Source organism: Hippopotamus amphibius, chromosome 5, assembly GCF_030028045.1.
Source record: "Hippopotamus amphibius kiboko isolate mHipAmp2 chromosome 5, mHipAmp2.hap2, whole genome shotgun sequence".
Taxonomy (NCBI): domain Eukaryota; kingdom Metazoa; phylum Chordata; class Mammalia; order Artiodactyla; family Hippopotamidae; genus Hippopotamus; species Hippopotamus amphibius.
Genome location: NC_080190.1, coordinates 12,860,002 through 12,873,838, shown reverse-complemented (window position 1 = coordinate 12,873,838; position 13,837 = coordinate 12,860,002). Strand labels below are relative to the sequence as shown.

Sequence of the window (13,837 nt, the reverse complement as noted above, 5' to 3'; positions counted from 1 at the left end):
TAAGTTGAAACTTTACATTTATTATAATTATTAATATATATGAGTTATTTCCACTTTTCATGTTTTCCATTTATTGTGCTTTTTCTCAGTGTAGTGTTTTTTGTTTTTTGGTTGTTATTGTTCTATCACTTTTTTTTTTTTTTTTTTTTTGCTTTTACATTTGCATTTATTTTTTGTGGCATTTATTCCTGGGCCATAAGTTTCTGTTTCTTCAGTTTCTTCTGGGATATCTTTTTCTTCTGTGCAACCTCCTCTTCTGGTTTAGGAACAATCTGTTCTTTCTCAGTAAGAATCATCTCAGTGTGGCAGGGAGAGCTCATGTGTGGGTTAATCCGACCATGAGCTCTGTAAGTCCTTCGCCGCATCTTGGGGGCTTTGTTCACCTGGATGTGCTCAATGATCAGAGAATCTACATCTAAGCCCTTAAGTTTAGCATTACTCTCTGCGTTTTTGAGCATGTGCAGTAAAAATTCAGCACTCTTTTTGGGCCACCGACCCTGTGTCCAGCCCCACTGTCTGGCCTGGGCACACCTACCAACTCCACCATTGTAACGACGGAATGGCACACATTGTTTTTTTTTTTTTTTTCATCTTTTTTTTTTATTTTTTTATTTTTTGGGGGGTACACCAAGTTCAATCATCTGTTTTTATACACATATCCCAGTATTCCCTCCCTTCCTTGAATCCCCCCCCCCTCGAGACCCCCCCACCCTCCCCGACACATTGTTTTTTAAAAGTGACATCCTTCAGATACTTCGTGGCTTTTCAGATATGCATACCCTTAATGGCCTGGGCAGTTTCACGAGTGTTCTTAAAGTGAACGCGAAGATTTGAACCTCTTGACTTGCATGACTTTGTGGGGTTTTCTGGGTCAGGTGAATAGTGAACCATTTTTAGAGGTCACCTCAGGCTGCTTGCCGGAAAAGGAAGCTGTTCTATCACCTTTTACTGTGTTCCATTGGATGCTATGAATTTTACTTTTTTTTTTAAATTTTTTTTATAAAAATGAAATTTTTTGTCAGATGTCTTTCTGTTTTTGCTTCTTTCGCTACCCATTCTGTTTTTTGTTCTTCAATGGTTTCTCAAAACTTAGGACCCAGTACTTATTTTCATATATATAACTAAGGTCTATTGATGTCTGTGTCTTTTTCCCAAGCATATTTTCACCTCCATTTAGACTCTACCACTTCTAGATGTTCCCTCTGCAGTACAGGGGACTTAGGGGAGGGAAGGAAGCTGGCAGTCATGCTTGTTTTGCCATTTGGACCTGAAATAGGTTGCTAGGACTGAGACTGCATGCCTAATTTTGAGCCGCAACAGAGCACTGTATCTGTTTCACATTCTGAAGAAACAGAATTTGGGGGGCATATCTAAGCATTGAGATATTTTCATAAAACATTTATTACTCTCAGAAGGCTTTTAGGGATTATGGCCTTACCGTAAGATTTAATGTAAAAAACATTATCAAAGTTGGGTTTTTTTTTTATCCTTTCCTTTTTTTTTTTTTTTTAAAAAGCCATATGTAGACCCTTGAAATAAAAATGTATGGAGAGATTTATTGAGTGGTAGGAACCTGGAATTTTAAATGCATATACATCTCCCAACTTGAGTTAAAAGTTATTGAACATTTATGTGCCAGACATTGTGCTGGGTACTTTCACATAATTCTTTCATTTAATCCTCATAAAAATCCTGTAAGTTAGATGGAATTCCTGCTTATGAAAGAGTGACCTGAAGTTGAAGGAGGTTCCAAGACTCTAGTGGAGCTGGGACTTTTCAGTCAGGACACGGAACGCATGCTGTCATGCAGAATCTCTTGACTCTGTCCAGCCTTCCAGTTCCAGACTTGGCACCAGGCCACCCCCATGCACACCCCTATCTGTCTGTCACCTGGATCCCCGGCTTTAGGCTTACCTTCTCACATCCACCCTCCACATACTGGCCCTAATGTTCAATCTCAAATGCAAATCTGCCCTCTCTGGAGGAAATGGCTCCTGAATTTACTGTCTGTGGTCTTCCTAAGTTGGTCCCTGTTTGGTTTTTCAGCCTCATTCTTACAGCTTCCTGCCTTTTACTTTGGGGCCTTACAGTACCAAACCACTTAGAGTCCTCACTGTGCTGAAGGAATATTTGAGTGCCTGTTATGTGTTAAACAGTCTGCTGGATGTGGGGCTGCCCAGGGCTTTTCTCATGATCCAGACGTGGGAGGTCTTGACCCTGGACAAAGAGAGTGGTAATGGGGGTGGAGAGAAGTGAAATGTTCATCAGATATGAGGAGGTAGAATCAACAGGACTTGGTGAGGAAGAAAGCTTTTTTTTTTTTTTTTTTTTTTTTGACCACATTGCGCAGCTTGTGGAATCTCAGTTCCCCAACCAGGGACTGAACCCAGGCCATAGCGGTGAAAGCCCAGAATCCTAACCATTAGGCCACCAGGGAACTCTCAGGAAGAAAGCATTTTGAATGTCTCCCAGGTTCTGGCTTGTGTGGCTGGAATGATGGTGGTGAAGCTGAAAGCTCTGTATGAATTTAAAATGAGAGTATTGTATCTGAGTAATTACACCTGGTGGGGAAACTTATGGTGTTAGAGGTATGATAGAGCCCTGGACTGACAGTGGGATATGGGGTTTTGATTTTAACAAGCTGTGTAGTTAGTATTGGACCCTTTACCTCTGCCAGCCGTATCTCTATTTGCAATAGAGCAGATGACTTTAACTTTGTCACTTCAAATACTGAACCCTTCTAATGTGACTCAGTGCAAATTATCTGACTCCAACTTGCTTCTCCATTTTGTGTCATTTGTTCATTTGTCTGTTCAGTATTTTGGAGCCTGCTGTATATTATGCACCTGGGACGTAAAGCTAAATGAGATCAGGTCTCAATGAATTTTCTGTTCTCGATGAGCTACCTGTTCAGTCAGGGAGACAGGCAAGTCAGTAATTAGGTGCATTAAACCAAAATGAGATGCCACGATGGATATATGAGCAGGGTTCGGGGGACCACAAGAGAAACTGGTCAATTCTGCTGGGTGGGTGGAGTGGGGAATGTGTCAGGGAACACCAGTGACCCTTGTTCTGAGTCTGGAATGAACAGCAGCCTGAAGTGGGTGGGGAGCAGCATTCCAGGCCCAGCCTGCGAACAATTCTGGATGATTGTAGGAAGACAAGGATGCTGGGGGTGGGGAGGGTAGAAGGAGCAGTCCACACTGGGCCCTGTGAGCCTTTCCAGGGAATTTGGACTTTGTTTCTCAGGGTGTGGCGGGTAGGAGAAGAAATAAGACTGGATTAGCAATGTTCTATGTTGTTTGTATTTTTTTAATGCCTAATGTATTTCTTTTATGATATTAATGTTAAACAAACTAGACTTTAGGGCAAAGAGCATTATTTGAAATAAAGGCAGTTATTACATCCCGATAAATAGAGCAACTCACCAGGAAGATATAATAATCCTGAATTTGTGAGTGCCTGACAACATAGTCTCAAAAAGAGATAATACAAAAATTAAGAAGGAAAATGGAAAAAATACACAAATCATGAGATTAAAAAAAAAAAAAAAAGAACCCTCTCAAACTCTTAGGCTAAGCAGTCAAAAAATTAGCAAGTATGTAGAGCAGTTGAATGAAATAATAAAGTTGATAGCCTTCACTCCAGAGTTTAATAGTGTATTCAAATGTTTGAAGGAAGAAATAATTTTAAAATCATGACTTGAACAGACACATATATGTATGTACCAGAAACAAAAGTTTTGTGAAGTGTTCCCCCTTACATGGTGCAGTTTTTCTCTTTTCTGTTTCATTGCTGTTAGTGCCGACCTTATTGTATAAAATTGATATAATGACCCACTAATGGATTGAACTGACACCCTTTTTCTTGAAAACACTAAGTTAAGAAAATATACATGCTTTTCAGATACACACAGAACATTCGCAAACTGACTTTGTGTATTCCCCTCACTGCACCAAGCATCTGGTACTCCTCTTGTTCTCCCTCTGTCCTTCCCCCTGCTAAAGCAAAGATGACTTTGACTCCTATTTTTACTGAGTCAAGGCCATCCGATACATCCATCTGCTTCTCATCTCTTTCTATATTTAGCCTTTTCATCTTTTCTTCCAAACTTAGAAAAAAGTAGTATCTTTCTTTTCCAAGGTTAACTTTTATACCTGTACTTTTGATTTCATTTTCTTTTGTTTTCTTTTCCTTCTTTAATATCTCCTCTGGTACTTAATACCTAGACATTTCTCCTTGACCATTCTATCATAAACTCAGTCTTAATGGGCTTAACTAGTTCTCTCTCTGGACCTCAAAGATTATTATCAGTGACTATTATTTGTAGTCCTTAGATCACAGAACTTGGTCATCTTTATAGTTTTTTCTTTTTTTTTAAGGTGAAATTTTAATTTTCTTGAATGGCTGATATAGTCACATGGTTCAAAATGCCAAAGGTGCAAAAGGGTATTATTAAGATGTTCTCGCCCACCTTTTCTCCCAGCTGCTGTATACCCTGCTTTTTTCTGCCTTGCTCCTTCTTACTTATCTGTGTCCGCATCTTATCCCTCTCAAGGGAGGATAGATGTTTCACTGTCATTTTTAAATTTACTCTCTTCCTGTCCTTTGTGTAGCTTCCTTGAGGTGTTTCATGTTAATCTCCTTCAGTACCTTCTTCACCTCCTGCCCACCCTGCTCCCCAAGCTACCATATCCTTTTAAGCCAAGACTCTTGTAATAAATAACCTTCTAGCTCCTTTCCCTACCTGCAGTCTCCACCTCCTTTCAGTACTGTCAGCTAATCCCTGGCTGCAGTCTTGCTTTACTTTTGTCATTATCTGCCTGCGAAGGCCTTCAAGAAGTAAATTAGTCTTTTATTCATGTCTCTCCTTATTGGCCTCAGTTTACTTTTTCCAGTTTCAACAATAAAGAGCTCCACCATACTCTCCATACTCATTGGTCTTCTGATCTATAGTGATTGCTCCTTTATTTTTATATCTTCTTAGCCTGATAACAGTGCCTGGTTCCTGGAAGGTACTTGATACGTGTTTCCCCAGTGAAGAGACGGATTCCAAAACAAACCTTGTACTTTCTTTCCGCTGCATTATTTTTCTTTCTGATTTCCCTATGCTTGAAGTTCCACTTCCTCCGTGTAACTGTCCATGACTGCTTTAGCTCTTTTTCATCTTCCTCCATATTCCTAGAGCTCATTTGAAACCCAAGGGACAGAGTCTTACAGGTGTGGTTGTTCATCTGAGCTCAGGGTGGGTTTATGAGTAGCTGAAGCTCTTTCCTTAGCAGGGGCATCTGTGTTGGCAGATGTTGAGATCTGGCCTGCCTGACAGGGATTCTGGTTATTTGGAAAGAAATTGGGGTGCTTTTAGTTTGTACACCAACATGAATTCCAGAGTTAAGAGTTACATTTTTATAAATTAACAAAGAGGTAAAATTAATAAATATATAATTGATAATGGATAAGGAGCAACTTAGATAATATAATGATAAGTGAAAAAATGAAAAAATGACAGATTCGTATAAAAATTTAAAACTGAAAATATTTACCAACATGTCAGAGTTGATGTTCTTAATATAAATAAAAGAACTAGTAAGTCAATAAGGAACATAAAGAAAAATTGTTAGCGGATAAGAGTAGGAAAATTATAGAAGAAATATAAGCAGCCGGTTTTATAATTACATGTTTAATCTTACCAACAATGAAAAGAAAGTAAACATCATTTAGGCAATGGATGCCATCAAATTAGGAAAATTTAAAAAGAAATTCTAAATGATGGCAAGCATAGGAAATTTTCATATGCTTGTGGCAGGAATCTTACTTGGCACATAACCTTCTAGAAAGCAATTTGGTAATATTTGAAAGCTGTAAATTTTTTGTTTTCACCTACTTCATTCCTAGGAATCTGTCCTACAGCTATTAATTAGGGAGGCAAATAAAATATTTGCATCATGTTCATCATTTATCACAGTATTTTTTATAACAGGGAAAAACTGGAAATCACTTAAATGCCCAAGAGTGAGGAAGTGCTTCCTTAAGTGGAAAATTCGACCGCCGTGAAGGTATAATTTTGAAGAATATTGTAAAGATGTGAGAAAATATTCATGAAATGTTGTGAGAAAAATTAACATATAGTGCTGTATTTGCAATATTGCAGTTGAATATGCCCACAAATAAACGATGTGAAATGTAGCAAAAAAATGTTATCTCTGAGTGGTGGGATGGAAGTGATAAAATAATTTTTCCAATTTTATACAGTATTTATAATAAGAATGCATGTTACTTAAAATGTAAATATTGTCTCATTGATTAGTTCCATATATATATTCTGAGGGAGGCACTGTAGTTGGATGGTTAGGAGCACAGGCTATGAGTCATGCAGACCTGGCTTTGAACTGTAGCTCTGCCCTTGATCCATTGTATGACGTGGCCACTCTACTTTTCGAAGGCTCCATTTCCTCATCCGGGAATTGGGACTCCTAATACCTAACTCATAGAGCTGTCAGGATTAGAAATGATAATGTGTATAACAGCCTTTTAAAAGATTAATGCCCTATTCTACTTTAATTCTTGAAATAAAAAAGTTAACTTTTTCTTTTTGCCTCCCATTGAATATATCATTAACAACAAAGATGTTCAAGATACAGTAGTCAAAACTCAAATGGATTTGGAGACCAAACTGTTAAGTCCTCTGTAATTACCCACATGAGTTACAGATTGATTGTACATTTCATTAAAATAGAATTTAAATGGCAGTAATTTAAATTAATTTTAATTTTCTGCTAAGAGAATCACTGTTTTTGTTCTTGCTAATCTTTTTCCTGCTGTTGAACCACCACTAATGTTACCTTTATCTCCATGGATATAGCAGCCTTTTGTAGCCTGAATTCCACAACAAAATTAAGCCCTAATATCCTCAGGCATCCATTGTGTGTAATGAATTAGCTTCTCTTTTGTGTGTCTAGAATGGTACAATTCATGTACCATCCTTGGAAGAATTGAGAAAACAATCATCCAAATCATTGTCTTGTTCTGTGGTTCAGGTGAGGAACCCTGATTGGATGCCTGGCACATAGTAGGCACTCAATATAAATGGAAGCAATTCCTATTGTTGTTGCCATAGAAGTCACATAAAAGAGCACTGGCTGGATTTCTGGGTTTCTTTGCTTGGTGTTAGCTTCTTTGGGAAAGGGTATTTTCCAGAGTATGATCCCGTGAATGGACATCTCTGTGGTGGTTTCTCAGGCCTTGTCTTTGGATTTGGGACTGGCTATGGTGATAGGACCTTGGATAACTCTTCTTGTTTGCCCTTTTGCAATGTACCAGCCTTCTTCCTCCACTGCAGGGCGCCAAAGTACTGCCTCCCATCTGAGTAGAGTTTTAGAATTTCCTTTATCTCCCCATAACTGTCCATATATTAGAATACTTATTCAGGCCTCAGACTTAATATTTTTCCACAAATTGCTTGATAGTAATGTATTTAGTTCTAGGTGTTGAAAACTGCTCTTTTGGGATGCTGGTCATTTTTTAATATACTGCTAAAAACACTTTTTTTATTATTATTAATCATCTTGTGACATTTCTGTGACATTTCTTTAAAAAATTTTTATTTTTATACAACTTAAAAAGTTACTTTCCATTTACAGTTGTTAGAAAATATTGGTTATATTTCCTGTGTTGTAAAATACATCCTCGAGTCTATCTTACACCCAATAGTTTGTACCTCTGACTCCCTCACCCTTATATTGCCCCTCCTCCCTTCCCTCTCCCCACTGGTACCACTAGTTTGTTCTCTATAAAGATACTCTTTTATTATGTTTTCTGATGAATGTTTTCTCATGATTGCTTCTTATTTTATTTTTAGCTACTGATCTGCTTCTTGCCTGGAATCCCATTTGTCTGGGGTTGGTAGAAGGTGTTATTGGGAAAATTCAGCTTCACTCAGGTATGTTTCTGTAAACTCCTTAAACTTGTCAAGTTTAATGTGGCATTCTATGACATTTTCTTCTTTGAGGATAAATGTAGATTCTGTAATGGCATTGATTCCTTTACCTTAATTTTGGGGCTGCCCAAAGTGGGTATATTTCCATATCAGTGAAACAAAAATACAGGCATACCTCATTTTATTGTCCTTTGCAGATACTGCGGTTTTGTTTTTTTTTTTTTTACAAATTGAAGGTTTATGGCAGCCCTGTGTGAAACAAATATATTGGTGCCATTTTTCCAGCATTTGCTCATTTCATATCTCTGTGTCACATTTGGGTAATTCTTGTAATATTTCAAACTTTGTTACAGTGATCTGTGATGTGATCTTTGTTACTGCTGCAACTCACTGAAGACTCAGATGATGGTTAACATTTCTTAGCGAGAAAGTATTTTTGCTGTTGTTTTTTTTTTTGTTTTGGTCACGGCATGTGGGACCTTAGTTCCCCCACCAGGGATCGAAACTGCACCCCCTGCAGTGGAAGCATGGAGTCTTAACCACTGGACTGACAGGGAAGTCCCAAGAAAGTATTTTTTTAACTGAAGTATAGTTGGTTTACAGTGTTGTGTTAGTATCTGGTGTACAGCAAAGTGATTCAGTTATACATGTTTATACTTATTCCTTCTCATATTCTTTTCTGTTACGGTTTATTACAGGATATTGATTATAGTTCTCTGTGCTATACAGTAGGAGCTTTTTGATTATCTATTTTACATATGGTAGTTTGTATCTGCTAATCCCAAACTCCTAATTTATCCCTCCCCTACCCCCTTTCCCCTTTGGTAACCATAAGTTTGTTTTCTATGTCTGTGAGTCTTTTTCTGTTTTATAAATAAGTTCATTTGTATCATTTTTCCCCCCTTTTTTTCTTTCTTTTTTTGGCCTTGCCACACAGCTTGCAGGATCTTAATTCCCTGACCAGGGATTGAACCTGGGCCCTGGCAATGAAAGTGCCAAGTCCTAACCACTGGACCACCAGGGAATTCCCTTGTGTCATATTTTAGATTCCACATATAAGTGATATCATATGGTATTTGTCTTTCTCTTTCTGACTTCACTTAGTATGATAATCTTTAGATCTGTCCATGTTGCTGCAAATGGCATTATTTCATTCTTTTTTATGGCTGAGTAATGTTCCATTGTATTGAGATACCTATCTCTATATATTTATAGATATACCATATCTTCTTTATCCATTCATCTGTCGCTGGACATTTATATTGTTTCCATGTCTTGGTTATTGTAAATAGTGCTGCTGTGAACATTGGGATGCATGTATCTTTTCGAATTATAGTTTTCTCCAGATATATGCCCAGGAGTGGGATTGCTAGATCATGCGGCAACTATTTTTAGTTTTTAAAGAAACCTCTGTACTGTTTTCCATAGTGGCTGCACCAATTTACATTCCTATCAACAACACAGGAGGGTTTCCTTTTTTCCACACCCTCTCCAACATTTGTTATTTGCAGACTTTTTAAATGATGCCCATTCTGACTGGTGTGAGGTGGTGCCTCATTGTAGTTTGGATTTGCATTTCTCTAGTAATTAGCAATGATGAGCATCTTTTCATGTGTCTACTGGCCACTGTATGTCTTTTTTGGAGAAATATCTACTTAGATCTTCTGCCCATTTTTTGATTGGGTTGTTTGTTCTTTTGTTATTGAGTTGTATGAGCTGTTTGTAAATTTTGGAAATTAAGCCCTTGTTGGTCACATTGTTTGCAAATATTTTTTCCCAGTCTGTAGATTGTCTTTTTGTTTGTTTATGGTTTCCTTTGCTGTGCAAAAGCTTCTAAGTTTGGATTAGGTCTCATTTTTTCCTTTTTTTTATTTCTATTGCCTTGGGAGACTGACCTAAGAAAACATTGGTATACTATTTATGTCAGAGAATGTTTTGCCTATGTTCTGTTCTAGAAGTTTTATGGTGTCATGTCTTATATTTAAGTCTTTAAGCCATTTTGAGTTTATTTTTGTGCATGGTGTGAGGGAGTGTTCTAACTTCATTGATTTACGTGGGCTTTCCAGCTTTCCAAGCACCGCTTGCTGAAGAGACTGTCTTTTCTGCATTGTATGTTCAGCAAGAAAGTATTTTTAATTAAGCTATGTATATATTTTTAGACATAATGCAAGTCCACTTAATAGACTACATTTTGGTGTAGACAACTTTTACATGTACTGGGAGACCAAAAAATTTTATGTGACTCATTTTATTTGCTTTATTGCAGTGGTCTGGAACTGAACTCACTATCTCCAAAGGATGCCCCAAAGGCTTTAGAGAATGGGGGCATAATATTAAAATCCTTTCTTCCTCTTAAAAGAAAACCCAACTTATTAAATGCCTATTTTCAGGAATTGTGTCAGGAACTGTGCTAATTGGTGAAATGCTGTAGTGAACAGTAACTGACCCGTTCCCACCCTCGTGGAGCTTACAGTTTAAGAGGGAAGACAGACATTAGTGAGTAATCACTGAAATAAATGTGTAATTATTTGTTAACTGTGATAGGTGCTCTGACAGAACGATATACCAACTATATTGATTTTGAGGGAGAGGATAGTAGGAATAAGGCTGGAGAGGTAGGCGGGTATCAGACCAGGACTGGTTGGCTTTGGGCCAGTTGTCCATTTTTGATATAGTCATCTCTGGCCAGGGAAGAATAGGGGTCTGTTAGTACACAGTGCAGTCTTTTTCGGAAGCCATTTCCAGGGTAGGCAAATCGATGGAAGGTCTAGGTCATTCTCTAGGCCCTCCTTGGAAGGATAGGCACCTGTGCCTAGTTAGGAGGGAATTTTGTGTGTAAAAAGGTAGATATTACATAGGCAGGTCCCAAAAAGTCATGGAAAGGGCTAAATGAAATATTTTAAGCACGACGTTTATTTTTAAAAAATTATTTTTTTTATTTGGCTGAATTGAGTCTTTGTTGCTGTGGTGTTCCTTGTTGTGCATGGGCTTTCTCTAGTTGCGGCAAGCAGGGGCTACTCGTGGTACATGGGCTTCTCATTGCGGTGGCCTCTCTTGGTGTGGAGCACGGGCTCTAGGCACATAGGAGCACGGGCTTCAGGGGTTGTGGCTCGAAGGCGCTAGAGCACAGGCTCAGTAGTTGTGGCTCATGGGCTTAGTTGCTCTGAGGCATGTGGGATCTTCCCGGACCAGGGCTCGAACCCGTGACCCCTGCATTGGCAGGGGGATTCTTCACCACTGCGCCACCAGGGAAGTCCATCACTAAATTTAAATATCTGTTTTTCCTTTCATATCGATTTTAATGTGAGTTAAGAGCTATAGGAAGCTTTGCTGTTACTACTATGTTATTGGGAGTGTAGCAACCTCTGTAGTGTGCTTTTAAAAGTGCTCTTAAAATAAAATTATTGATTATACACTTTAAAACAATAAACTTTACATGAATTGCATCTCAATAAAGTTATTTTAAAAAATAAGAAAGCAAAAAGAAAAAAAAATTATTGAGTGTTTGGAAGCTAGGTTGACTTCTGGATAATATAAAGCACAAATTGCCAGAGACAGTCTAATTTTCTTTTGCTAGATTCTTGTGGTTATTTTAAAAAATGTGTTAAATAATTTATAGACACAAAAAGCTATTTACCACGGATATGCAGTATAGCTTGCTGTAAAACAAACACATGTTTATCTACCACCTTATTTCATTAAGGAATGAAACATAACCAGTGGCTTTGGAGCCATCACTGTCTTTCTCCAAGTGTATCCTCTCCTGCCTTCTTCCCTTCAAGAGAATCTGCGATTTTGAATATTATACTTATTAGTGTCTTGATTTTCATTATTGCTTCTATTACATATATATCCCTAAGCAATATGTTGCTAAGGTTTGTGTTTTGGAAATTTTATGTAAATGATATTAAGCTGTTTGTGTTCTTTCACTTCTTCCCTTGACCCCTACAACTTGACACTTTGACATTTATTCCTGTTGACGTATGAAACTTCAGTTACATATTTTCACTATTGTATGAATATATTATAATCTGTCCTTTTTCCTGTCCTTGGGTAATCTTTGTTATTGTTTGTCTTCTTGCCATTGGAAATAATACCGCTGTGAGCATTATTGTACATTCTGTCTTTGGTAGTTTTTAAATTCTTTCAGTACAAAGGAGAAAAGCATTTAGACGTTGTGTAACATGCTAAGTATTTTAGTCGCACTCTCCTACCTGTCCACATTTACATACGTATATTTTTAATTCATTTATATGCTGACAGGATAATTTCACAGTTGAATGTTCTGAGCTGAAATTCATTTTTTATTGTTTAAGTGAAGTGTATAAAACTTTGGAGTTATTTTTCTCCAATTTCAGTTACATCTTGAAACAGTGAATAAATCACTGACATGAGTCAAGAGACCTGAATTCAAGCTTTATTTATTAGCTGTGAGATATAGAAGAAGTTACATAACATGTGTTTCATCTATTGCTGTGTAACAAGCCGCCCCACAAGTTAACACCTTACAACAACAACAATGTATAGTATCTCGAGGTTCTATGGATTGACCATGCGGGTCTTCTGCCCTTTCCTTCTGTTGGCTGGGGTCATCCATGTGGCAGCATTCAGCTGGAGGTTTGCCTGGGGCATCTCAGTTTTCCTTCGTGTGGCATCTCTGTCCATGTATCTTATCTCACAAGGCCTCTCCTTGGGGCCTCTCTCTCTCCTGGATGCCTGGGCATCCCTTCAGGGTGCTAAATGACAAGTTCCAATGTATAAGGGCTTACCAAGCTTCTGCTTGTTAATAATATAACTGAACTTGTTAATATCTCATTGGTCAAAGGAGGTCACACAGCCAAACCCAGACCCAACATGGGAAAGGACTTCATGAGGGTTTGCATCCCAGGAAGCTGGTTCTTTGGGGCCACAATGCCCTAGAGCCTCCTCTACTTTGTAAACTGTAAAACAAGAGTAAAATAACTGCCCACTTTTTTTCTTTAGGGTAATGTGAGTCTCAAGATAATATACCTAAAGGTGCTTAGTAAATTATCACTATTTTATCAGTTCTTTTGGTTACAAATAAAAACCCATCATTTTATGCAAACAGATTTTTATTAGGAAAACAAAAAGTGGATTTGTTCAGGATCTGAGATTACATTTTGCAGTAGGTGATCTCTGACCACCACTTTTCCCTATATAGGTCCTGCATTCTTCTCTTCTTTTGGCTTTCTTTGTTTCTGTGTAGCTGGGACAAAATTTCTTCCCTTATGTGGTACTCAAACCAACCTCAGCCCTCAAGCCAACTAACATCTGATGTTCCCTACAACCCCTGGAGACTGACTAGCTATCTAGTTCAGACCCCTAGGGAAGAGACTCTTTTTGGCTCACCCTGAGCCAGGGGCTTCCCTGGTGACAAAGTTCACACATGCCCACTGCTGTAAGCAGGACAGGCAGGCAAAGCAGGAGGGTTTGCACTTGGCAGACAACCCAAAGTCATTTCCTACAAGCAATATACAAATATGTTACTGGTTGATGAGTTTGATGCAGTGAAAGTATGGTCATTAGGAGGTGACGATGGTGTGGGCATTTCCCTTGGTCATCTCCTGTGGTCAGCCCCTGTTTACATGCACTTTCTCTCCTTGTACCACGTGCCTTTCTTTGGACCAAAAACGAGAAATTGGTAGGCAGTGTAGATACCTGTTATATAGGATATTTTGGAAGAGAGAAAGGTGGGGAATAGTGAATTAGAGAAAGAAAATATTAAAAAGAAGTAAAGAAGGGCAGGGAAGGTGTCTTAGTTTTTCACTCTCCTACCCTCTGTACCTTTTTTTTTTTCTTCCCTCTTGTCACATCACTTCTAAGGTTTGGCTGTTAAGAAAAGGTGTGGGGAGGAAGCAAAGGAAGATCTTTTCTGGGCCT

At 38.3% G+C, this 13,837-nt stretch overlaps 1 protein-coding gene, 1 non-coding gene and 1 pseudogene across 7 annotated transcripts in view; 1 reads left to right on the top strand and 2 right to left on the bottom strand.

The window, feature by feature from the left end:
- The window catches only part of INPP5F (inositol polyphosphate-5-phosphatase F), an 81,775-nt gene that overhangs the window by 12,537 nt on the left and 55,401 nt on the right, over window positions 1–13,837 (top strand). For all 6 annotated transcript variants that reach the window (XR_009053762.1, XM_057735306.1, XM_057735310.1 and 3 more), the window contains exon 2: window positions 7,859–7,939. Coding sequence is in view for 5 of the 6 variants with exons in the window: in XM_057735306.1 (XP_057591289.1) it covers window positions 7,859–7,939 (81 nt within the window). In the remaining variant the exon portion in view is untranslated. The remainder of the gene's footprint in view (window positions 1–7,858; window positions 7,940–13,837) is intronic.
- Window positions 183–891, bottom strand: LOC130853434 (60S ribosomal protein L17-like; annotated as a pseudogene).
- Window positions 8,889–8,960, bottom strand: TRNAE-UUC (transfer RNA glutamic acid (anticodon UUC)). The gene has a single exon. It is a non-coding gene; the product is annotated as a tRNA-Glu (tRNA).